This window comes from Apodemus sylvaticus, chromosome 7 (genome assembly GCF_947179515.1).
Source record: "Apodemus sylvaticus chromosome 7, mApoSyl1.1, whole genome shotgun sequence".
Classification (NCBI taxonomy): Eukaryota; Metazoa; Chordata; class Mammalia; order Rodentia; family Muridae; genus Apodemus; species Apodemus sylvaticus.
The window spans coordinates 111,395,164-111,420,017 of record NC_067478.1 but is presented as its reverse complement, the minus strand read 5'-3'; the positions used below and the strand labels follow the sequence as shown (position 1 = coordinate 111,420,017).

General features: G+C 53.3%; 1 protein-coding gene across 2 annotated transcripts; it reads left to right on the top strand.

Moving 5' to 3' along the window:
* Positions 1 to 383: 383 nt before the first annotated feature.
* On the top strand, positions 384 to 24,854 carry Ldlr (low density lipoprotein receptor). 2 transcript variants are annotated; one of them, XM_052188885.1, is made up of 18 exons: positions 384 to 679; positions 7,902 to 8,024; positions 8,588 to 8,710; positions 9,559 to 9,942; positions 11,274 to 11,396; positions 13,182 to 13,304; positions 13,891 to 14,010; positions 14,753 to 14,878; positions 15,259 to 15,430; positions 15,522 to 15,746; positions 17,598 to 17,716; positions 17,880 to 18,019; positions 18,803 to 18,944; positions 19,132 to 19,284; positions 20,393 to 20,536; positions 20,995 to 21,075; positions 21,983 to 22,140; positions 23,108 to 24,854. In XM_052188885.1, the coding sequence occupies exons 1-18, from the start codon at positions 613 to 615 to the stop codon at positions 23,141 to 23,143; spliced, it is 2,559 nt and encodes an 852-aa protein (XP_052044845.1). In that variant the 5' UTR covers positions 384 to 612; the 3' UTR covers positions 23,144 to 24,854. The 2 variants fall into 2 exon arrangements, with proteins under 2 accessions (XP_052044845.1, XP_052044844.1); XM_052188884.1 differs by having other exon boundaries at positions 20,390 to 20,536.

The window sequence follows — 24,854 nt, the reverse complement described above, 5'->3', positions numbered from 1 at the left end:
CATTCTATGGACAGAACCTGCAGCTGTAGTTAGATCAGAAATCTATGCGCCCATTCCTAGAAAGGCGAGCCAACCTGCTACAAGAATCGTGTGTGTGTGTGTGGGGGGGGGGGTTCCCCACACTTCTGTTCTCCTTTGGAGGTGGAAAGGAAAATATCAGAAGGCGACCCAGGGTGTGGAAGGACGTGGGTCATCCCTTTAGCATTCTGACAGCAGTGGGCGGCTAAGCGTCCAGGAAGCGGGTGAAATTCTGAGGGAGGAACGTGAGGAACTTCCCACTGCAGTGGGAGCCTCAGGGGTTAAAGAGCCGATGTCACATCGGCCGTTCCAAGCTCCTCCCCCGCAGTGAGGTGAAGATTTTTGAAAATCACCCCATTGCAGACTCCTCCCCCGCCTAGAGACCTCGCCCCTAGCGCTGGGAATGACTCTGTCCGCGCGCGGGTAGTCGCCGGCCGACCACTGCGGCGGAGATTTGCAGCCGGGACTCCGTGGGCTTGCGACCCCGGGCTCGCAGCCGAGACACCGTGAGGCCCGTGACCCCGTGTTTGCAGAGGCAGCAGGATCATTCCGGGGGTCTGTGAGCCAAGTGAGGACGCATCGCAGAGGCTGAGGATGAGCACCGCGGATCTGATGCTGCGCTGGGCCATCGCCCTGCTCCTGGCTGCTGCCGGAGTTGCAGGTAAGGCTTGCTCCGGGAGCTTGCCCGCCCGGACTCAGGGGCAGCCGCCCCGAACTCGGGGAGCCCCGAGTGGTTTTCTTTTTGGTGGAGAAATAAGAGAAATAGAACTACTTGTGCGAACTTGCGGTGATGCCCTTTCCACGCGGCTGGAGGGAGCTGTTCTGGAAATAGAGTGCCAGAGTTGTAGGGAGTCAGAGTGGGTTTGGGGGAGACGGGTGGGTGCTCTCCCGAGTTAGCGATGTTCTTCAGAGCTATGTATGAGGGAATCCAAGAGGAAGGCTCCCATCATTCATTTTAAGGACTGGGGAGAACCCGGCCTAGCTGTTCAACTTTGGAGTCGCTAGTTGTAGGTACAGAATTTAGGGGGTCTCCAAAGCTGAACTCAAATCCCGCTGCAGCCGCGTGCCCGAAAACTCCGCCCTAACTCCACCTCCCACCGCACCCCCGAGATCCTATTGGGTGTAGCCGGAACAGGCGAGCCTCGAGCCACTCCCCTCGCCCAATGGTGGAAGAGGATGAGGTGCAGGGGCGCGGCTTGAATGGGCCTCCCGGGTCGGGTGGGGCTACACATCCGGGCCGGCTGGGTCCCCGTGAGGCTTCAGTCCCTCACTTATCCCCCCCACTTCCTTGTTCCGGTTCCAGGTGTGTTCCTCTGGCAGCCCAGACCGCGGTAGCCGAGACCATCAGCCAGGGAGGGCGGGGACCCGGCGAGGATTCTTGCCGGGTTTGTTCCCACTCTCTGAATGTGTTGGATTGGGCTGCCCCATAAAATGGACTTTCTTTTAGGAGAGGCGTTGGAATTTGGACAGGAAGTTAAGATGATGTTCCAATCTCATCAACAATTTCTCTGCAGCACTGGGACAAATGCGCCACCTCTCCCTCACTTTGTAGACATAGAATGACTTAAACCCCTAATTCTCCTGCCTCAGCTCGGGAGTGTTGGGATGACAGACATGTGCCACCACGCCAGGATGTGGGGATACCATGGATAGAACCGAGGGTCATGCGTGGGATGCAGGCCCCAGCCGGGGTTACCGTCAGCCTGGCTGGCCAAGAACAGTTTAATTACTTTTTCTTCTCGGAACCAGCTTCGGTTCTGAGCCTGCAGGAGCTTGGAAGGGGCTCTTTTTAGTTAGCTGTGAGTGGCTGTCAGCTCTCCAATCCCTGGGGGTGCTTCCTTGAGACAGCCTGGCTAAGCTGGGCATCCTGGGGCACACCTGTAACCTCAGCACCGGGAAGGCAGAGGCAGGTGGATCCCTATGAGTTCCCGGGCAGCCAGGGCTACATGGTGAACCCCTGACTCAGAGAGAGACAGGCAGAGAGAGCACCAGGCTGAACCCTGAGGCAAACACTCAGCCATCCTGTTATAATTGTAGACAAGGCTAGACCAGATACCCTGTTCAGCTTGCGTTTTACCCATCATTGCCTTCTTTAACAAAAAGAAAAAAAAAATCATTTTCTGAAGCCTTGAGCTCACCGGAAGGCCGAGGGCCCCTGCCCTCTCTGCCGTCTCTGTTGAATTTCTTGCTGAGTAAAATTGGTAAAACACTGGATAAGGTTGGATTTTTTTCTCTTGTTCTTTTCATTTATTTATTTTTGGGGAGACAGTGTCTCACTCTGAAGCCCAGGCTGTCCTTGAATTTTTTATGTAGTCCAGGCTGTCCTTGTGACAGTTCAACTGTGCCAGCCTCTGTCTTCCTTTCTGTTTTGTTTTAAGTAGGGTCTACTGTACAGCTCAGGCTAGCCCTGCCTCTGACTCCTGAGCTCTGGGAGCCTCTCACCTGCGCATCCCTGAGATCACAAACCTGGAGGGTGATGCTCCTGCCTCTGAGCGCCAGGTTCTTATTCCCGCTTCCTCCTGATAAGGCTCTAACCACCTCTGTGATTGGCTCTAACCACCTCTGTGATTGGCTCTTTGGCCGAGCTTTTGGCACTGGCTTCTGCACTAATTATATCTGCAGCATCTGCACCCTCTGGGCCTGAGGAGCGTGACAGCTTTGGTTGCTAAGCATGGAGTTGATCCAGCGGGTGGAGACGGCAGGAGTTGTCCCCAGATGGAAGACATCTTAGGCTTGCCACTGAGGCTGGCAAGGACCTTCACTCCCGAGCTGCCCCTGGTGCAGCAGAACCTTGACACAGTAAAACAGATGCTACGGAGGGTCTACTAACAAACCTCCTTAGGCGATAGTTACACCCAGTAAAATGGGCACCGCCTGTGCTGTGACTGGGGTGAGCGCATACTGACTGACCAGGCCGGTTAGAAATGTCGGTGCCTTCCCTGATGTTTAGGGTTACCATGAAACACTTTTGTAAATGTTTGTTCACCAGGATTGACCTCCAATTGGGCTTCGTTCCCATAACAACAGGCGACTGCCCTGACTTAGAACCAGCCATTAGGCCCCTCCCCACATCAAAAAACACGCCTCTGATGGACAGCTGAGGGGGGAGCAGGTCTTTATCAGGAGAAGGATAATTTTGTCAGGTGGATGAGATGACCCAGGATGCCAGCCGTTAGAAAAGAACACTATTTAAAAACAATTCTGGCAATAGCTTTGCTTGTCACTGTCATCTGCCCAAGGGACTAGATTTTTCAGTCTCCTGGCTCTGTCTAAATTGTTCAAAGTGTAACCTGGTGTGACCTATGAATCTAAGGTCTACAGAAACTTAGTGTCGTGTTCGAGGCTGGGTCCCTTCCACATTAGCCAGACCCAGTCACTTCCGACTAGTCGAGGGTTTTCCTGTATTGGTCTCTTCTTGCCTAAAGGAGCTTTTCACCAGGAAGTATCCCCTGCATGACCCACGTTTATATTTTCAGAAGGGTCTCCCTCCCTATATAGCCCAGCTGGAATAAAAGTTACTACGTAGTCCAGGCTGGTCTTGAACTCACTGTAACTCTCCTGCCTCAGCATCCAGAATGCTGGAATTACAGGGAAAGCTAACACCTGTCTGTGGGCTTGCTCTTTGTCCTTGCGGGTGGAGCTCAAAGCGCCCTGTGTGTTGGCAAATGATTTAACCTCCTTTATTCTGGCTTATTTTCTTTTTGTTTTGTTTGGTTTTTTTGAGACAGGGTTTCTCTGTGTAGCCCTGGCTGTCCTGGAACTCACTCTGTAGACCAGGCTGTCCTCAAACTCATGGAGATCCTCCTGCCTCTGCTTTCCCAAGTGCTGGGATTAAAAAGTGTGTGCTATGAGTTGCAGCTTATTTTGGTTTCCTTGCATGCCATCTGTCCTCAGTTTGGGAAAGAAACCAGTGGCAGGGTGTTGGACACACACACACACACACCCCGGCATTCCATCAGGGCGGGGCGGGGCGGGGGGGGGGGGAGTACTTATTAGTGTGGGGGAAACAGGACTGAGGCCCTCCTTGTAGCTGGCATTGCTACTTTGTGGATTCTTCTTTCTTCCACCCTCCTCCATCCTTAAAACCCCCAAACATAGATAGGAGAGAAAAAAGGGAGAAAGGGGCGACGTTATTCCTAGCCTACTTCCTGCTTATTAGGGGCATCGGGTTTCTTGGGGCAAGTTTGATCCTTGCTGTTAGGATATCTAATTTCTTGTTTCTTTGCTCAATGCTTAATGGACCATGACCAACCATCAGTCAATCAACAACACACCCGCCTCTCTGGGCCCTAGCATTCATACACCCTCTGAATAGCCCCCAGAATTGTCACCCAATCACAGAAACTATCTGCCGCTGGCAAAATCACGCCCCTGCTGGAACGTGAAGCACATCCTAGTCCGCTGCTGTGGACAACCTGAAGCAGCCCTGTGCCCCACACCTGGGCTAAAATGAAAACATAGTCATAGAATGTATCTGTGCCTTTCAAGGAAACCACAACTCCAGAACTGTCTCTACCCTTCCCCTTTTCAGTTTCTGTGGCCTTGTTCATGGTTCGTCATTCGTGACGTTCGAGATCTGAGGGCCAAGGCTGCCGAGGTGCGGTGTGCGTGGTGCCTGGCCTTCTGCCTGATTTTATTTGTCCATCGCCCTGACTGTGCTGGAACTCACTGTGTAGATCAGGCTGGCCACAAACTCACAGAGATCCACCGGCCTCCCTCATGCTGGGATTAAAGGTGTGCATACCACACCTGGCTTGCTTTTAAATGTTTACAAGTATTTGTATGTTTGTTTTGTGTATGTATGGACTTCTGGGGACAGGGGCTGGATGGATTCTCTCCTTCTGTCATCCAGCTCAGATGGGTGTGGCCAGCCCTTTACCACTGAGCCACCTTGCAAGCCTTCTGTATTTCTTCTGTTTGCCTGAGGCAGGAGCTCTTCCTCTATGACCCAGGCTGACCTGGAATTTGCCGTTAACCCTGGTTGTGCACAAACTTGTAGATTCCTCACCTCTGCCAAGGGGTCCCTGGGATGACAGGTGTGCACCCCTAAACGTTACTAATTTTTTTGTTTGGTTGGTTTTTGTTATAGAGACAGGGTCTTGCTCTGAAACCCTGGCTGCCTTCAAAGTGGTAGTGATCCTCCTGCCTCCAGCTCCTGAGTGACAGGCTTGGCCGGCTTGGACCGTCTTGCCTGGTGGATGCAGTGCTGGGAGCGTGACCTGGCTTTGTGCACGCCGGGCAAAGGCTCGCCACCTGACACTGACACACACACACACACACACACCCCGGCTTTGGGTGTGGCTGGTCTTTTCCCGCCCACATCCCCGATTCGTGTGTCATTCAAGTGAGAGTGTAGATCTACACTCCCTTGCCCTCTGCCACAGCTCCTCCGAACTTCCTCTGTAAGGACCCAGCCACTCCTGGAATTCTAGTGGCCTTGCCCTCAGAGAGAAGTTGATGAGTCATTTCCTTTGCTGGCCAGATGCGGAGCGAGTGAGTCACCTCCTAGTCAGGGCAGCCGCTGAGCGAGAGCATGTGGTCGCCCATGAATATGGTACTACGCACCTTTAATCCAAATCCTTGAGCGGTCCAGGCCTGCCAGGGGTACTCAGAGCTACACTGTTGAAGGGGAAAAACAAAACAAAGAAACAGAAAGAATTACAGTGTAGCAGGGCAGGGAGCAACCGCAGAGGGGACCCCCGGGGGGGGGGCGGAATTTCAGTTACTGAGGCTTCTTCCTTCTATTCCGGAAGCTGGACAGTGGTCGGTGGCCCACGGGAGGCAGAAGCAGGTGGATCTCTGAGTTCAAGGCCAGTCTGGTCAGTTCCAGGACAGCCAGAGCTACACAAAGAAACTGTTGCAGGAGAAACTAAAGAGCTCCGGATCCTTCTGAGATGCCATGCAGGGGGCGGGGCCGAGGGTGGGACCGCCCTCTGGGGGGAGGGACTCTGGGAGGAGTAACTGGGAGAGCTTTTGGGATGTAAATAAATAAATAACATTAAAATTTCTAAAAATTGCCGGGCGTTGGTGGCGCAAGCCTGTAGTCCCAGCACTCTGGGAGGCAGAGGCAGGCGGATTTCAGAGTTAGAGGCCAGCCTGATCTACAGAGTGAGTTCCAGGACAGCCAGGGCTACACAGAGAAACTCTGTCTCCAAAAAACAGAAAACAAAAACAAACAAACAAACAAAATTTCTAAAAATTGGCCAGGCATGGCGGGTGACCCATACATTAATATTTTTTGAATTGGAAATCATTTTTTTCCGTGCAGTTATATTCTGACCATGATTTCTTCTCCCTCATGTCTTCCCAGATCCTTCCTCCCCTCCCCCAATTCCACTTCTTTCTCTTTAGAAATCAAACAGGCAAAAATAAATAACATTAATAATCAAATGAGTATTAAACAAAACAGAGGGAAAAAAAAGAAAGAAAAAGCAAAGGAAAAATCATGCATACTCAAGGCACACATACATGCCAAGTCTATAAAAACATAATTAATAGGAAACCATAAAAGGCAAGCAAGACTAGTAAGGTTAAAGGGGGGGGGGGGAGAAGAAAAAGCCCAAAGAAACCGTGTGAAAACTATCTCCAGAACCGCCGCGGAGTTCCCTGGTCGGCCCTGTACTGCTGCGGGGCCTGTGCTTAGGAGTGGTTTGTGTGCTCAGTCAGACTTCCTTGGAGAAAACTAATTTTTCTTCTGTAAGCGGTGGGTTGGCAGTCGGAGATAGCTTCTGAGTTAGGGCTGAGGTCTAACTCTGTCCAGGTTCCTCTCAGGGCTTGGCCCCGTCTCGCTTGGACCTGTGTAGATCCTGTGCGCGCTGTCACAGTGTCTGTCTGTGAGTTCACTGTGTCAGTCCGGTTGTGTCCGGAGGCCCTGCTCCATTGCTCTCCTCCAGCCCTTCCAACTCTTCCGCCTCCTGGTTCTCAGGCAGGGTGCCCCGAGCCCCCAGGCGGGGGATTTAGTCCTCGTCAGTACCGAGAGTTCCAAGGTCTCTCACTTGCCCAGCAATTGACAGTTATCAACACTGGGCCATACTTTTTCATAGCCAGTAAACACAATAGTTGCGGGTCATCCCGACACAGCTGTGGGCCTCTGTGTGTCCCCATCTGCTGCAGGAGGAAGCGTCTCCAGGGATGGCGGAGCAGGGCACTGATGTGAATGAAGCAGAAGGTCATTGGGGTCATCTCATTCTTGTGTCCCTTTAGCAGAAGGTGCTTGTCCGTGTTCCCCACCCCATCCATGCCCTTTCTAATCTCACACCTGCGCTCCCTCTCATGAAGATCTGATAGCCGTTGGTTACTTGGCTCAACTTTTGGACTAGTATTGTACCAGTATCAGGAGATCGGGTGGCAGATCAGACCCAGGAGGCAGAGGCAGGCAGATCTCTGTGAGACCAAAGCCATCCTGTTCTATACAAAGTTCAAGGCCAGCCAAAGCTACACAGTGGGACCCCTTCTCAAAATAAAGCTTAAAAATAGTTAACCAATTAAATTTGATACAATTTAGCCGGGTGGTGGCGGCGCACGCCTTTAATCCCAGCATTTAAGAGGCAGAGGCAGGCGGATTTCTGAGTTTGAGGCCAGCCTGGTCTACAGAGTGAGTTCCAGGACAGCCAGGGCTACACAGGGAAACCCTGTCTGGGAAGGGGGGGGATTTTGATACATTTTTATACTTTTTATTCAACAGCCCAGATGTCAATATTAATGTCTGAAAGATTTCCGCTTTGTGTGGCTTTGTTGGCCCTCGGCTGTCCGACTCTCGGGTTCCGGGACTTCCCTGGCCACCCTGGGTGCGTTTGCCCTCTCTGCTGCCTTCGGCGGTTAGCCGAGGCCACCATCTTTGTGTTCCGCTGTTGACACACCTTCCTTTCCTTCTGCTCTTGCAGCAGAAGACTCGTGCGGCACGAACGAGTTCCAGTGTAGAGACGGGAAATGCATCGTCAGCAAGTGGGTGTGTGACGGAAGTCCTGAGTGCCCGGATGGCTCCGACGAGTCCCCTGAGACGTGCAGTGAGTCCCCTGTATTTGTCGGTGGTTGTACAAGAACCCATGGCCTAGTGTTCCAGGCAGGGGCTCTTCCGCTGAGCCGAGGCCTGGCCTCACTGGGGCTGCACTGCTGTGCGGAGCCCCGGCCTTCTTGCCCAGATTGGGATCCACCCAGAGTGGCCCAGGAATGCTAAGTTCAACTGTAAACTTAAAGAAGGCTGGGGTGACCGTCCCTAATCCAAATATCCAAAACCCAAAGTATTTTGCATGCTATGATGGTGGATTTGGAAGGTTCCACACCTGACCTCATGCTGAGATTTGCAGTCACAACACTAGTCCACAATGGTGCTGCACAGGGTGGGGCTGTTGAGATGACTGAGCAGGTGTAGGTGCTGGTGGCCAAACTCCATGACATGAGTTTGATCCCTGGGACCCATCTGGTGGAAGGAGAGGAGGAACTCCTGTGTGTTTTCCTGTGACTGCCACGTATGCTATGGTTACACACACACACACACACATACAAGGGAGATAGACCTGGCTTGACCAAATCATATTCCTTTTGAGTGATAGCCCCTCTTTATCCCTAGTGTCTGTCACCTGTCGATCCAACGAATTCAGCTGTGGAGGCCGTGTCAGCCGATGCATTCCTGACTCCTGGAGGTGTGATGGACGGGTCGACTGTGAAAATGGCTCCGACGAACAAGGCTGTTGTAAGTGTTGCTCAGACCCCTGGGTATGGCATGCGTGTGTGTGTGTGTGTGTGTGTGTGTGTGTGTGTCTGTGTGTGTCTGTGTGTGTGTGTCTATGTGAAAGCATGTGTGCTCATGTATGTATGTGTGTGCACATGTGTGTACGTTTGTGTGTATGTCTGTGTGTGCACATGTGTGTACGTTTGTGTGTGTGTGTGTGTGTGTGTGTGTGTGTATGGGTGTATGTGTGAGTGTGTGTGGTGTGTGTGCGTGTGCCTGTGTATGTGTGCTGGCCCATCTTGCGCTGAGTCCACCAGCAGCCCTGTGGGGTAAGAGGCACGAGGCTTCTTTTCCTGAGTGGATCCCACCTTGTTCTGGTGTGGTTGCTCCTACGGCTTAGGCTTAAATCCCACCTGGGGCGATCGTGCCTCCTCATGAACGTCAGAAGCATTTATTGAGGTGGGGAGCCCTGGAGACTGGCCAGGCAGCCCCCGTGTACGCTGCACATGAAGGCCTCCCTGCCTTAGGCTGAGCTGGGTTAGGAATCAAGTCAGAGCTGGTTTACCAGATGCCAGTGTGCTGATGTCACACTGCTTATGTGCCTGCAGTGGATACTGGGGACACAAGCGTGCAGAACCCTGAATATTATCTATGTATGATGTAGGTTGTCCCATACGTACATACCTTCAATAGAGTGTAGTTTATACAGTTAGCAAGGTAAGCAGTTCACAACACACCCTAAAGCACTAAGATGTGGCTCGACCCCGCCTAGTGTGGTGGTGTGACTGTGTCTGTGACTAGGCTGGTGTGTGGTGGTGTGAGTGAGCCATCGCCTGACAGGGCCCTCTCCTCCCTGTGCACCCCCGCAGCTCCCAAGACGTGCTCCCTGGATGACTTCCGCTGTCAGGATGGCAAGTGCATCTCCCGGCAGTTTGTGTGCGACGGAGACCGTGATTGCCTGGACGGCTCTGACGAGGCCCACTGCGCGGTCTCCACTTGCAGCCCCGCCCACTTCCGCTGCAACTCATCCGCGTGCATCCCCAGCCTGTGGGCCTGCGACGGGGACGTGGAATGTGACGACGGCTCCGATGAGTGGCCACAGAACTGCGGGGGCCGCGACACGTCCTCCGAACGGGAGAGCAGCCCCTGCTCCTCCCTCGAGTTCCACTGTCGCAGCAGTGAGTGTATCCATCGCAGCTGGGTGTGTGACGGCACAGCGGACTGCAAGGACAAGTCGGATGAGGAAGAGTGCGGTGAGGCCCTGCGTGGGGAGCTTGCTTAGCAATAACCAGACTGCCCAGGAAGGAAGTTGATTTGTTTTGGGTGAGGGGCTGGTTGGGTAGGTAGAGCACCTGCTGCCACAGCATGAAGTCCTGAGTTCGAATCTCCAGCAGCACAGCCATGCTCAAGCTTGTACCTACCACCCGTGGTGTGGGATGTGGAGGCAGGAGCATGGCTGGAGCTGGCTGGCTGCCAGCCTGGCTCCCACTTCATTGAGAGACCCCCCCCCCCCCAACTCGGGGAGAAGGAAGAGCCAAAATGTACAGGAACACATACCTGCGTGTGCACACATACTGTTAATAAAATTTTAAAAATTGCCGGGGGGTGGGGTGGTGGTGGCGGGGTGTGGTGGTGCACACCTTTAATCCCAGCACTTGGGAGGCAGAGGCAGGCGGATTTCTGAGTTCGAGGCCAGCCTGGTCTACAGAGTGAATTCTAGGACAGTCAGGGCTACACAAAGAAACCCTGTCTCAAAAATCCAAGCCCCCCCCAAAAAATTTAAAAATTAGCCAAAGATAAGGGCTGGTACGGTGTCACATACCTTTAGAAGCAGGTGAGTTGAGGGCTAGCCTACTCTACGTGGTGAATTCCACGAAAGCCGGGGCTTCGTAGAGAGAACCTGTCTCAAAAACCAAAGTAAATAAATTAATTTTTTTAAAAAAATCAACCAAAGATGGGTTAGAAAATGTTTTTCTTTCTTTGGAACAATGAATTTCTAAGAGGGCCAAGTCTGTGGCTCACTTACCAAGTTTCTTAGTGTCCTGTGTCCTCCCCCTTCCCCCAGACAGGGTTCCTCTGGTGGCAGTGGCAGGCAGGCAGGCAGGCAGGCAGGACTGGGGCTGTAGCTGAGAGCTTACATTTAACCTCAAGCATGAGACAGAGACAGTGCTAACTGGGAAGGAGGAGAGTCCTCTGAAACCTCAAAGCCTGCTCCCAGTGATGCTCCTCCTCCAGTAAGGCCACGCCCCTAATCCTTCCTGAATAGTTCCACAGACTGTGCTGTGCTCCAAGTAAACTCATGAGCCGTTCTCATTCAGACCACCACACCACCCATGTGTGAGTCCCAGGTTCCAATCCCCTGCATGCAGTAGTGTCCATGACATATGTGTGTGGGAACCTATAGAGGGCAGAGGGCAACTTCCACCAGTGAGTTCTCACCACCCACGGTGAAGATTCCAGGGACTGAGCTCAGGCTTTGAGCTTGCTGGCAAGCCTTTGCCGTGCCATCTTGCCGGCCCGTCTAACTACAGTTAAGCAGAGGAGGGTGTCCGTGCTTCTTTTGATGGTCATCTGTCCTCCCCAGCCGTGGCCACCTGCCGACCTGATGAATTCCAGTGTGCCGATGGCTCCTGCATTCACGGCAGCCGCCAGTGTGACGGTGAACATGACTGCAAGGACACAAGCGACGAACTCGGCTGTGTCAATGGTAACCGCTGTTCCTCACTGGTTCCTGCCCCTGTTCCCACCTCTCAGTGCCTTGCTGTTTCTAAGCATTTCTGTGAAGTTAGGGTACTGCGGGTTTCAGGGTGGGGGGCGTGGGGGGATGGGGGGAGGGGGATTAGGGGGGAGGGGGCAGGCCTCCGGGAGGCTTAGTTTCTTTTCATTTATTTGTATGTTTTTTGGGACAAGTTTTCTCTGTGTAGTCCTGTCTGTCCCAGAACTCGCTCTGTAGACCAGGCTGGCCTAGAACTCAGAGCTCCATCACCCAGGTTCAGCTGTGGGTTTGTTTTGTTTTGTTTGTTTGTTTGTTTGTTTGTATCTGAGCATTACTTGGCCCCTCTGAACCTCCTTCCACTTAGCTGGATTACAAAATAGAATCCCCTACTTCGGTCCTTCCGTTTGTTTATTTCTGAGACGGGTTCTCTTGTGTGGTCCAGGCTGGTCTCAAATTCTTTATGTAGCAGAGGCTGTCAATGAATTCATTATCTTCCTGCCCCCAGCTCCCAAGGGCGCTGCCGCGCTCAGTTTATGCTGGGGATCAAACCCAGGGCTTCGTGCTCTACCAAGGGAGCCGCAGTCCCCATAGAAACTGCTTTATGCTTGAGACCCTAGGGATTTACATATAATCCAATTCTGTGAAAAGAACATTCCAGAGCTGATGAGAACTGATTCCTTCCTACTACCATGAGTGTCCTGAGATCAAACTCTCCTCATCTGGCCTGGTGACACTGTTTCTGCCCCCTGACCTGCAAGTTGGAAGAAGTACACATAACATAAAATGATGTGGTCTAGGGTTGAGCTGCTGGTGGAGCGCTCACCTCGCATGCACCTGTGTGGTGGCATGGGCGCGCTCGCGCGCACACACCCACACCCACACCCACACCCACACCCACACCCACACACAGGCAGTATAGGCAGGAGGTCCCGGCCAGCCCTGCTTCCATATCAGATTTGAAAACAGCTGTCACCAAAAAACAAACTAAAACAAACAAACAAACAAACAAAACCCTCTCTTTTTGTTCTTTTGTGTGACTTCCCGTTCTTGCTAGGGTAAGGTGTCACTAATTCTTTTTAACTGCACAGTACCATGCCAGGCATGGCGGTACAGGCCTCTGTTTCCAGTATTCCCAAGTCTGAGGTAGGAAACACACAAACCTACAGCCAGCCTGGACCCTACAGAGACCGCTATATAAAAACCCAATTCAACCACCAAGTCACGTGTCTCTGAAGCCATTGCTGAGGTCTCTCTCCAAGACTTGTTTGATCAAGCAGCATCTAAGCAAACTCTCTTCCTGTTAAACATTAACTTCCTGTCTGCCTGCTGAGCTCCCAGCAACCCCGTCCGTCCCCAGGGGCTTGGTCTAGTGACTGAGTACTTGTCTACCCACACGAGGTCCCGGGTCTCCTACACAGAGAACAAAAGTCAAAACACTAGTGGGAAACTCCTTACAGCAGGCATGCTGGGACAGCCCTGCAATCCCAGTATCTGGGAGCTGAGGCAGGAGGGTCTCCTTAAATTCCAGTGTCCTGGACTATATTTCAAGGCCAGTAAGGCTACAAAGTGAGACTTAAGGCAGGGCTACCCCACCCCATCACACACCCCCAGCCCCTCACACACCCAGCCCCTCACACGGCCCCAGCCCCTCCCCGGGAACTCTCGGCTAGGGTTGTACCACTGAGCCACCTACCCCAGCTCTGAAGTGTGATCTCACAGAGAACAGGCAAGGCCCTGTCGCTCCGACCTCCTGACTGTTCTCTTTGCCGCTCTCAGTGACACAGTGCGACGGGCCCAACAAGTTCAAGTGTCACAGTGGGGAATGCATCAGCATGGACAAGGTGTGCGACTCCGCCCGGGACTGCCGGGATTGGTCGGATGAGCCCATCAAGGAGTGCAGTGAGTGTTGGGGATCTGGGTAGAGCGCGGTGTGGGGGGTGGCAGGCATGGCGTCAGCATGCAGTCACTGTGGGGCCCTGAGCCCAGCCAGCGCCCCCACAGCATTCAAAAGGCTCGCTACGCATCGTAGACATGACAGAGCTTTGGCTCTGTGGCAGGACAGGCCTGAGTGGGGCTGGGGGGCTGGGGGGCTGGGGGGCTGGGGGATGAGGCCCTGGTTCAGATCCCTGGCACTGATGTCAATATGGTCTTGGTCTGGAGATGGCTTAACCATTAAGAGCACGGGCTGGTGGTCCAGAGGACTCAGGTTCGGTTCCCAGCACCTAGGTCAGGTGGCTCTGGTCGCCTGTGACTAGCCACAGGGGATCCATCTCCTGGCCTCCAGTGCCTCTGGCTTCTGAGAGCATCTGTTCTCACAGCCTCATACAGACACACATGATTAAAGAGAATCATGATTACACATGATTAAAGATAATACAGTGAATGATCTTGGAAGTGCTTTGCAAAGACAGTGCAGTGGCACAGTGGTTCCAGGGCAAAGTCTATGGCATTGGAACAGCCGGTCTGCTCTCCCAACCCCACGCAGAGACCAACGAGTGTTTGGACAACAATGGTGGCTGTTCCCACATCTGCAAGGACCTCAAGATTGGCTCTGAGTGCCTGTGTCCCAGTGGCTTCCGGCTGGTGGACCTCCACAGGTGTGAAGGTGGGTCAGCAGTACGTCCAACCACCCATTGAACCTGTGCCTCAGTTTCCCCATGTGCTCGGTGGGCAGGAGTGCAGTCCCCACTTCTTAGGGTTATTAGGAGAGTTCCAGGGGTGAACACTGAGTGCTGGCCTGATGGTTAGGAACCGAGTGCGTCAGCGGCAGCCCCACCTTTGGGACCCTCATCTTGAGAAGCAAGGTTCTGACTAGAGTGAGGGCTCAGTGGTTAGACCGCTTGCCTCCCAGATAGTCAGATCTGGTTTCTGTCCCCAGTGTGTTGCAAACCTCGCATGGTGGCCCACACAGGTAATTCTAATGCTTAGGATGTGTCGCAATTGGCTCAGAAGTTCAAGGTCTTCTATGTAGCCTGGGCTGTGTGAGATGTCTCAGAAAACAGAGCTCAGTGTGATGTGCAACACCTTTAATCCCAGCACTTGAGAGACAGAGGCAAGCAAATATCTGAGTTCAAGACCAGGGTGGTCTCCATAATGAGTTTTGGGCCCACCAGGCCTACGTACAAAGACCAACAATAAATAAATAACAGAAAAACAACCAATAATGGGAGAAAATAGAGAAGGGAAGGGAAGGTGGATGGGTGAATTCCGCAGTTGCTCACTACAGGGGGATGACGGGTCAGGATGCTGTGAGGGTGGCACCCCTCTGCTCCTGGAGGATACGGCTTTTGTTCTCCTGTAGAAAGGGTTCCTCTCCCTGGACAAACCCTTCCCCTGTCCGCACGCAGATATTGACGAGTGCCAGGAGCCCAGCACCTGCAGCCAGCTCTGTGTGAACCTCGAGGGTGGCTACAAGTGCGAGTGCCGGGCCGGCTTCCAGATGGATCCTCACAGCAGGGCCTGCAAGGCTGTGGGTGAGCACTGGGGCCCGGGGGGGGGGGGGGAGGGGGGGCTCGGGCAGCTCCTCTTTAGGGCTCAGAACTGTTAAGCCTTTCCTTAGTTGGGTGTGGCAGCTCTCCGGGATTCTGGCTGGGGGGGGGGCTTACAGTGGGGACCTGGAGACACCGCCTTCACCGTATTCATCCTTCCCAGACTCTGTCTGTCCTACTCCATATTCTGACGGGGTGGGAGATGGGGAGAGGCACAAAGTGTGACCCGGGCCTCTGCTACCTTCCCGGTTACGCTTACTAGAGAAATGGATTCTGGAGGCGGGGGCGGGGGCTCGTAGGCAGAGTTCTTGCCTGGCGTCCATGAGCCTGGCTCCCATTCCTCACCGCCCTGCGTGGCTTCCCAGGCTCCGTAGGCTACCTGCTCTTCACCAACCGCCATGAGGTACGGAAGATGACCCTGGACCGCAGCGAGTACACCAGTGTGATCCCCAACCTGAAGAATGTGGTGGCCCTGGACACCGAGGTGGCCAACAATAGAATCTACTGGTCTGACCTGTCCCAACAAAAGATCTACAGGTGCGCTGTGGCCCTGTCACCCTTCTGACAGCCTGTCCCCTAGGGAGGCCCAGACCCCAGGTTCTGACGGGGTCCCTTTGTTCTGCCTCAGTGCTCTGATGGACCAGGCCCCGAGCTTGTCCTATGACACCGTCATCGGTGGGGACCTGCATGCCCCTGACGGGCTGGCAGTGGACTGGATCCACAGCAACATCTACTGGACAGACTCAGTCCCGGGCAGTGTGTCCGTGGCTGACACCAAAGGCAAGAGGAGGAGGACGCTGTTCCAGGAGCTGGGGTCCAGACCCAGAGCCATCGTAGTAGACCCCGTGCATGGGTGAGTGTCCTCAGAGCTGACCCTCGGCGGGGATCCAGAGCTGGGCCCAGGACAATGTGAGATGGTCCCAAGCTCAGGGGGGACAGAGATGTGGAGGCGGAGTTGTTGGTGGTCTGTGAAAGACCAAGGCTCAGACCTGAAGTCCCAGCCCTGAGGGGGTTATGTTACAGGCTGACTGGCCTGCAGAGTGAGCTCCCATCTCAAAAAAAAAAAAAAAACAAAAAACAAAATGGAGGCTTAGCAAGGATTCCGGGGATCTGATGCCTCTGGCCTTGTAAGACATTTTACCCAGGGACACAGGGACATAAACATAATTAAAAACAAAATCTTTGTTTGTGTGTGGGCTGGATGTGATGGCTACACAGAGACAGGGTTTCTCTGTGTAGCCCCTGCTGTCCTGAAACTACCTTTGTAGACCAGTCTGGCCTCGAACTGCTGGCCTCTGCCTCCCAAGTGCTGGGATAAAAGGTGTGAATCACCGCTGCCTGACAAAACAAAATCTTAAAAAAGAAACTAAACCAAACCTGGCTCAGTGGATGAGGCCTTCCAGCCTGACGACCTGTGTTTAATCCCAGGGACACATACAGTGAAGGAGAGGACCAAGCCCCCAAATGTAGCATAAGTACACATACACACGCGCGCGTACACACACACACACATACACACACGCGCGTACACACACACACACACACACACACGCGCACGCACACGTGCATGCACGCACAGACGCTCACGCACTCACTCGCGCTCATGCACTGGAAGCCATGGTGAGTCAAAAACACACACACACACACACACACGTATGCGTGCGCGCGTGCATACGCACACATGTACATGCACGCACACACACGCGCATGTGCGCACACATGCACACGCGCGCGCACACACATGCACACACACGCGCACGCACAGACGCTCACACACTCACTCGCACTCATGCACTGGAAGCCATGGTGAGTCAAAAACAGCCACTGTCAGAAACAGTGTCGCAGCCTGCGGCTGGGGCCAGCGCTGAAGCACCGTCCTAACATGCAGGAGGGTCCGGGTTCCACCCCCGTACAAGAAAGCAACTTGGCCTAGCGGTGCACGGCTTTCGATGCTAACCACTTAATTTGTACCCAAATCTCCCAGGCTAGGACAGGCTTCTAAAGGACTTTCAGGGGTCAGTTCTCTCCTTCCTCCATGGAAGTTCCAGAGATCGACCTCAGGTCGCCAGGCTTGGCAGCAGGGGCCTTTACCTGCTAAGTTATCTTGCTGGCCCCACGGCTGGCCTTCCTGAGACCATGTTCCACCGTCCACTTACGTCATGCACATGCACACAATAGACAGGATCCCTCTTGCTCCCCGCCTGCCCATGGACATCAGACAGGTCTATAAGATCTCTCTCCTGACCGGTCAGGGCCCAACACACAGCAGCTCTAGACGTTATCTATTGGGAAGCACACTCCACCCACCACCCACCACCCGTCTCCGCCTCGTATGTTCTGTCCCTGTGAGCCACATGCGTGTCACATAGCAGTGGTTTCGTAGTGTCTGTCTACTTCAGGCATGGGTCCCTTGGACTTTGTGTGTTTGTCGCAGCACCTCTGAAAGCGCTGGCGGTACTGGTGTGTGTCACCATGCCGGGCTTCACTCTAGACTTCAAGAGGGGCTGACCATCCAGGGGCAGCCTGTGAGTGGGAGAACCCTGCAGAAGCTGTAGGTGGTGCAGGAGGAAGGGTGGGGCGCTGAGGGGAAGATGTGACTGCCTCGGATGCGTGAGGCTCTGAGCTCGATCCTCGAAGATAAGCGGCCTCTCGTCGGCACTGGCAGAGCCTCATGTCTCTCGGGTCTGCTCTGCTGTCTTCCCAGCTTCATGTACTGGACGGATTGGGGAACGCCTGCCAAGATCAAGAAAGGGGGTTTGAATGGTGTGGACATCCACTCACTGGTGACAGAGGACATCCAGTGGCCAAACGGCATCACACTAGGTATGTCTGCGGGTCGTCTAGCCTGCGGGGGCTGGGCACAGGGAAGAGGGCAGAGCACATACATTTTAGAATCTTCTAGGACGTACTGGAATATTTAGGCAATTGAATAATCTTAGTCTCACCTTTGACCTCTCCATATTTTCTTCTCGTTTGTGCATTTTAGATCTTCCCAGTGGCCGCCTCTATTGGGTTGATTCCAAACTCCACTCTATCTCCAGCATCGATGTCAACGGGGGCAACCGGAAAACAATTTTGGAGGATGAGAACCAGCTGGCCCACCCCTTCTCCTTGGCCATCTATGAGGTGAACCCCGGGAATGTGAGGGAGTTTGGGCCTTCCATAGGTTTGTCTTGTCCATTCAAGCCAAGACTGGGGAAGAGCTCGTGTCTAGAGATCTAGAGAGTTATTGGAGTTACAGCTAGTTCATGGAGCTGGTTGTTCTTTATTAGTGCTAGGAGTGGAACCGAGATTCATGGAGACGCCTGGGGCTCGCCAGCCTTTCCAGCCGGTGTCGCCTCAGCGAGGCCCAGGCTCAGGGAGAGACTGTCTCTCCAAGTCATGTGGAGAGCGGGCAGTAGTGTTGCACACCTCCAGTCCCGCACCCTGAGAAGCAGTGCAGACACATCTCTGAATTTGGGGTCAGCCTGGTCTGAAGAGCTAGTTCCAGGCTGTTATCCAAAGAGAATCGACCTCAAAAAAACAAAAGAAATTAAGGGGGAAATTGATTGAGAAAGATCCCTGACATCAACCCGTGGCCTGCACACGCACCTCACACACGTGTGCAGAGCACATGAACGTGTGTATACACGTGCAACATACACAGAGAAAATGGTTAGCACGGGAGACTGTTCTGCTGCATTCCTGCCGCAGGCAGCACTGCGTATGTTTAGAGAACCCCGGAGACCGGGGGAGGGGGCAGTGGTGTGTGCTGTGCTGTGCGGTGCTGTGTGCTGTGCGGTGCTGGGTGCTGTGCGGTGCTGGGTGCTGTGCGGTGCTGGGTGCTGTGCGGTGCTGGGTGCTGTGCGGTGCTGGGTGCTGTGCAGTGGCTAACCGGCTCCGTCCCCTTTGTACATCCCACCTGTGTAGGACAAAGTGTATTGGACAGATGTCATAAATGAAGCCATCTTCAGTGCCAATCGCCTCACTGGTTCAGATGTGAATTTGGTGGCTGAAAACCTCTTGTCCCCAGAGGACATTGTCCTGTTCCACAATGTGACACAACCTAGCGGTAAGCTTTGCCCCTGCCTGCAAATAAGTTTCTCTGCCACTGTCCCAGACCTTTCTGGATTCTTCTGGCTTATTTGAAGATGGGTTCAAGCCCTTCCTGTACCGTCAGCCATTGCTCTAGAACGTTTCTAGACTTCGCCAGTCGTCAGCTTATTCGCTACGAACTTCTCTCTTCCTCCTCCTCCCAGGCGTGAACTGGTGTGAGACAACAGCCCTCCCCAATGGTGGTTGCCAGTACCTGTGCCTGCCCGCTCCACAGATCAGTGCCCACTCACCCAAATTCACCTGCGCATGCCCTGACGGCGAGCTGCTGGCCAAGGACATGCGGAGCTGCCTCCCAGGTAGGGGCTCAAGTCCCAGAGCTGTGCCTGCGTGAGCCTGCAGAGGCTGACCGGACACCCGGCTGTCTGGGGCTCATGGATGAGGGTTTCTGCCCATCTCAGATGCAAGTACACTTAGGGGGTCTAGTTGTCTCCAAACTTCAGACCAGGGTGTCAAGTAAGAAGACCTCTCTTTGCTGACGTGATCTGAGAACGGCTCGGTTTGGAGTTGTCTCTGTCTGTTTTCTGTTGCTAAAACAGATTGCCTGAGACTGGGTGATTTAGAAAGCATGGCCGATGTGGCTCCTAGTTTTAGATATGAGAGGTCTCAGCTGGTAGACATGGGGAACAGTGTCACCCAGTGACTTAAAGTGGATGTTCCCATTTTATTTATTCTTTTTTTTTTTTTGGCTTTTTGGATTTGTTTTTTTCAAGACAGGGTTTCTCTGTATAGCCCTGGCTGTCCTGGAACTTGCTCTGTAGACCAGGCTGGCCTTCCTTGCACTCGGAAATCCTCTGAAATGTTGTGTGCCACCACTGCCCAGCCCTCATTAACTCTTAATTACCTCTGTAAGGTTTTACTGCCAAGCATCGTGCCCACGAGGGGCCACGGAGACAGCCCCGGGTTCAGGTGTTTAAATCCCAGCACTCAGGAGGCAGAGGCAGGCAGACCTCTGAGTTTGAGGCCAGCCTGTCTATATAGTAGGAAGCTCCAGGACAGCCAGAGAGAGCTACATGGTATAACTGTGTCTCAGAAACGAACAAACAAAAAAGTTAAAACAAAAAAGCCTCTCGTCAGTAAGAATTTGGTGGCTGAGTTTCCCCCGTGTGGATTTTCGGGGCCACTCTCACCATCTCAGGGACCAAGTGTACTCAGCATTTGCAGATCTGTTGTAAGAACAGATACCTACACTCTGCCAACACGCTGGAGCCCAAAGCAAAGGGATCACAAGTCTGAGGTCCTCCTGGAATAATCCTCAGGAATTGCACAGGGCACAGTGTCACCGGCTACTTACTCATTTCTTCCGCTCAACTTCTGATGATGGTGACCTGCGTTCCACCCAGGGCCGGGTGTCAGTGTGGCACCCGGTCCCTGGCACTCAGGACATCTTTATTTCCCCATCAGCAGTCGACACTGTACTGACCACCCAGGGGACATCTGCCTCCGGGCCACCGAAGCACACGGAGGGTCCCTCAGCCACCAGCTCTTCCAGGCCGCCTGTGGACACCCCAGGGCTCAGCACAGTGGAGTCGGTGACAGTGTCCCACCAAGGTAACAGCCAGGCCCGACCGACCTTCATTTCCTAAGTACTACATTTTTAAAAAAATTACAGTGATGTATTTAGTGGGGTTGGGGAATTGGTCACTATGCAGAGCCTGTGGCAGGCTATTCTGTCCTCCTTCCGTGTGGGTCTTGGGATCAAACTCAGGTTAGTGAGCTTGGCCGCAAGCTCCTTTATTCACTGAGCCATCTTGCCGGTCCCACTGTGCTAGGTGTCTGTGTGGTACAGTTTCTGTGCAGATCCCTGGCATCCTAGTCCCTCCGGACACTGGAGGCCAGCTGCCTACACACTAAGTCCACATGACTTTGCGGGAACCTTGGTAACATCCCAGGTTTCCCTGAACTTTAACAGGGTGGTAGACATGTCCTGCCACGTCTGTCCTGTCACGTCTGTCCTGCCCCGTCTATCCTTCCCCTCACTTCCTCACCGCACCCTTTCCTTACTGCAGTCCAGGGCGACATGGCTGGCAGAGGGAACGAGGAGGAGCCGCCGCACGGTGTGAGGTTCTTGTCCATCTTCTTCCCTGTTGGTGAGTGTTGCCGGCAGTGCTGACCTGTGGGCCTCCACGCCTGGCCAACTGGGCCACCTCGCCTTTCTGACCCAAAATGGAATCCCCCTGCCTGCCTCGAATCATTGCCCCCTTCTCATTCATCACAAATAACTTTCCCTGGTGGCGGCAGCACACAACTTTAATCTCACAGGAGGAACTCTGAGGTTTTTCAAGGCCAGCCTGGTTTACATACAGACTCTTAGACCTGCAAGGGGGTAGGTAGACAGTGGGTTTCTGTCTCAAAAGATAATTGTGATTCTGTGTGAAAATAAAAATCATGGTGGTTCACACCTTAAATCTTAGCATTCAAGAGGCAGAGGCAGCAGGATCTCTGTGAGTTTGATGCCAGCCTGGTCTACAGAGAGTTTCAGGACAGCCAGGGCTACCAAGTGAGACCTTGTCTCAAACAATTAAAAGCGCCGGGTGGTGGTGGCGCACGCCTGGAATCCCAGCACTTCGGAGGCAGAGGCAGGTGGATTTCTGAGTTCGAGGCCAGCCTGGTCTACAGAGTGAGTTCCAGGACAGCCAGGGCTACACAGAGAAACCCTGTCTTGAAAAACCAAAAAAAGAAAAAATAAAATAAAATCAAATAAAACAAACAGCAAAGTTGACAGAATCTCAAGATAGAACCAGAGCCAGTGTATAGAGCCCAGACTGATTCAGAAGTCAGCATCCCCCTGCCTCACTCCCCTGAGGTGTTAGGCTCCCAGGTCAATGCTGTACCACCATATACCCACCCGCCTTGGTTTTTTCTTTATATGATAGGTGAGTGTAAGTTTATATTCAAAACACATCTCTGTCACACAAAAGAGCCAGGATTGGAATGCCCATAGCTTCACTGGCACAGGGTCTCCTGGACGCCCCTGACCACGCCCCTCCCCCACAGCACTGGTCATCCTCCTTGTCTTTGGGGCCATCCTACTGTGGAGGAACTGGCGGCTGAGGAACATCAACAGCATAAACTTTGACAACCCAGTCTACCAGAAGACCACGGAGGATGAACTCCACATTTGCCGAAGCCAGGACGGCTATACCTACCCCTCGGTGAGTGTGCCCTTCGTGAGAGAGAGGAGACCTCAACAGGCGTGGAACGAAAGGAAGTCCAAACCAGGGGCGTGCAGAGTCAGTGGTGGAGCCTGCCTAGGACCCCCCGGGAGGGCTTAGGGTATCGCGCTCAGTAGCAGTAGCACGCCAGAGTCCGTCTCCATCCCCTGTGGCGTGGAACGGAGAAGGTGTCCTCCGAGTGGGGATTAGATTGTACAGAGAGGATAAGTCCACGGCAAAGATTTCAGGTTGTGATAAGAGCGGGTGTAATGTGCTTAAGAAGCACAAGGGAAGAGTGGAGAGATGGCTCAGTGGTTAAGAGCACTGGCTGCTCTTCCAGAGGACCTGGGTTCAATTCCCAGCAACCGCATGGTGGCTCACAGTTGTCTATAACTCCAGTTCCAGAAGATCTGATAACCTCTGGCTTTCACAGGCGTCAGGCACACGTGACTTTAATACAGAGAAACCACACACACACACACAGAGAGACAGAGAGAGAGAGAGAGAGAGAGAGAGAGAGAGATTCTAAAAATTAAAAAGAAACGGGAGCCGGGCAGTGGTGGCGCACGCCTGTAATCCCAGCACTCTGGGAGGCAGAGGCAGGTGGATTTCTGAATTCGAGGCCAGCCTGGTCTACAGAGTGAGTTCCAGGACAGCCAGGGCTACACAGAGAAATCCTGTCTCGAAAAAACCAAAAAAAAGAAAAAAAAAAGAAAAAAGAAAAAAAGAAACGGGAGATACATGGGGCGCGAGCAGAGAGCCTGGCAGTGAGGGGAGAAGGCAGGCATTGTGAGCCTTCGTTGAATCCTTCACAAGAGGATTTCCGTAGTCTTAGGTGTTCTGCCACCTCTGGTGGCTGTGCAAGGGGCAGAAGGTGGGGGACCCGGGGGCGGGAAAAGGGTGGATTCCGGCCATGTGTGTAGCCCTATTAGTCTGATTGTTTCCTGTGTTTCCGGTTTGCTGACAGAGACAGATGGTCAGCCTGGAGGACGACGTGGCATGAACAGCTGGGAGAGCAGCCTCTCCCCCTCCAGGATCCGTTGCCACGCCTAGCCGGGAAGGACCTGTTCTCCACACCCCCATCCTGCACTGCTCCTGCCACCTCGGTGGGCCCTGTGTTGCTCAAGGCTGGGCTGGGGCCACACCCATCGCCTGCCTGCCCCAGGTTCTGTTTTATATATTTATTGTCTGGGGACAGAAAAGGCTACTACTGACTGTGGTCAAGATGGGAATTCTGCCTGGGATTTTTCTTTGAACACTAACTCCGAGGAGGAAGAGACCCAGGTAGAGAGAAGGCTGCTGGTCTGAACTTGAGACAGCAGGTACCAGTGACAGGGTCCCAGGTCCCCTAGCCAATCCCTTAACTCAGGACTACCTGCACTGACCTTCACCCCGAGAGCCTTCCTGTCTGACTCCGCCACCCCCTCGAAGCAAGGAAAGTGACTCATGACATTCGGTACTGATCCTGCTGGGTCCTGGGGCCAGCAGCTGCCGGTGAGGGATGTCTGCTCATGCCTTTGCCAAAACTTCACCTGTTCCTGGAGGGAGAGGCCTGAGTCGCCATTCTCCCTTAATATTTATGAAGTGCCTGAGACATCTGGTTGCCTTGTTCAGGAGTCCTGGCCTGCGCTGGTTAAGTGTCCTGCTGCTCGGGGGTGGCTGGTCACCAGGACCTCCGTCGGTGCCTAGCCCGTTGGCCGTTGTGAGGCTTGCACTTCTGCGCACTTTCCCGTCTGGGTGGGGCACCCACGTGGTCCACATCTGTACTCTTAGGTTGCACTGTTTGCTGGATGGAACCTCAGGCCGGAAGTGGCCCCGAATCACTGACCATAGAGGAAGTGGCCAGGCTCCAAGCATCCATTGCCTTCTTCAGTACTGGGTGGAACTCAGGGCCTCTGTTTGGTGTTTTGTTTTGTTTGCTTGTTTGTTTGTTTACTTTAAACCTCTGCCTGGTAGTTTGTGATTCTGCACAACAGAGTTGTTCAGCCCCCCTGGTAACAATGACTCAACACAATCTTTCTCCCAGAGACCTCCAGCCTGGGCTGCACAGTAAGACACTGCTTCAGAATGGGAAATGGGAGAGGGGGCGGGGAGGCCTCCATGCTTGGTTTTAAAGCCCAAAGTCAGCCAGGTGCAGGTGTGGCGGCACTTGGCTTTAATCCTGGACTCAAGAGGCAGAGGCAGGCCCGTCAGAGGTCCAATCCAGCCTGGGCTACGTAGTGAGACCTTGTGTACTAAAAACCAAAAGAAATCCCACAATCCAGGCTATTTGGGGGAACTTGGAAGAATATTTAGAAATTGCCACAGATTTGTCACATGGGTAACCTAAGAAGACAGTGGTGGCCTTGCTTGGATTCCTGGGTAGATCGCCTGCCCACTGCTCAGGACATGCGGGCACTCTGCCCAGCTAGCACACCAGGACACTTGTGAGGAGCCCTGTGCTGTGCCAAGGGCACCTGGCTCAGTTCTCACTGGATATTCAAGGATATCGCACATATGTATTAAATCTATTTATTTTTGCAAACCCTGATTGCTGCACTTGTCGGGACGTTTCTCCAGGATAGGCTGGGGTGAGACTCTGGGATGCTGTGTACAAAGATGATTTGAATGGACTCATCTCAGGCTTCTTCTGTGTGTTGCTTTAAAACCCTTGTTCAGATGTTTTTCTAAGCTGAAAATGTCTTACTATGATGGATTAAATTCCTTCTTGGAAA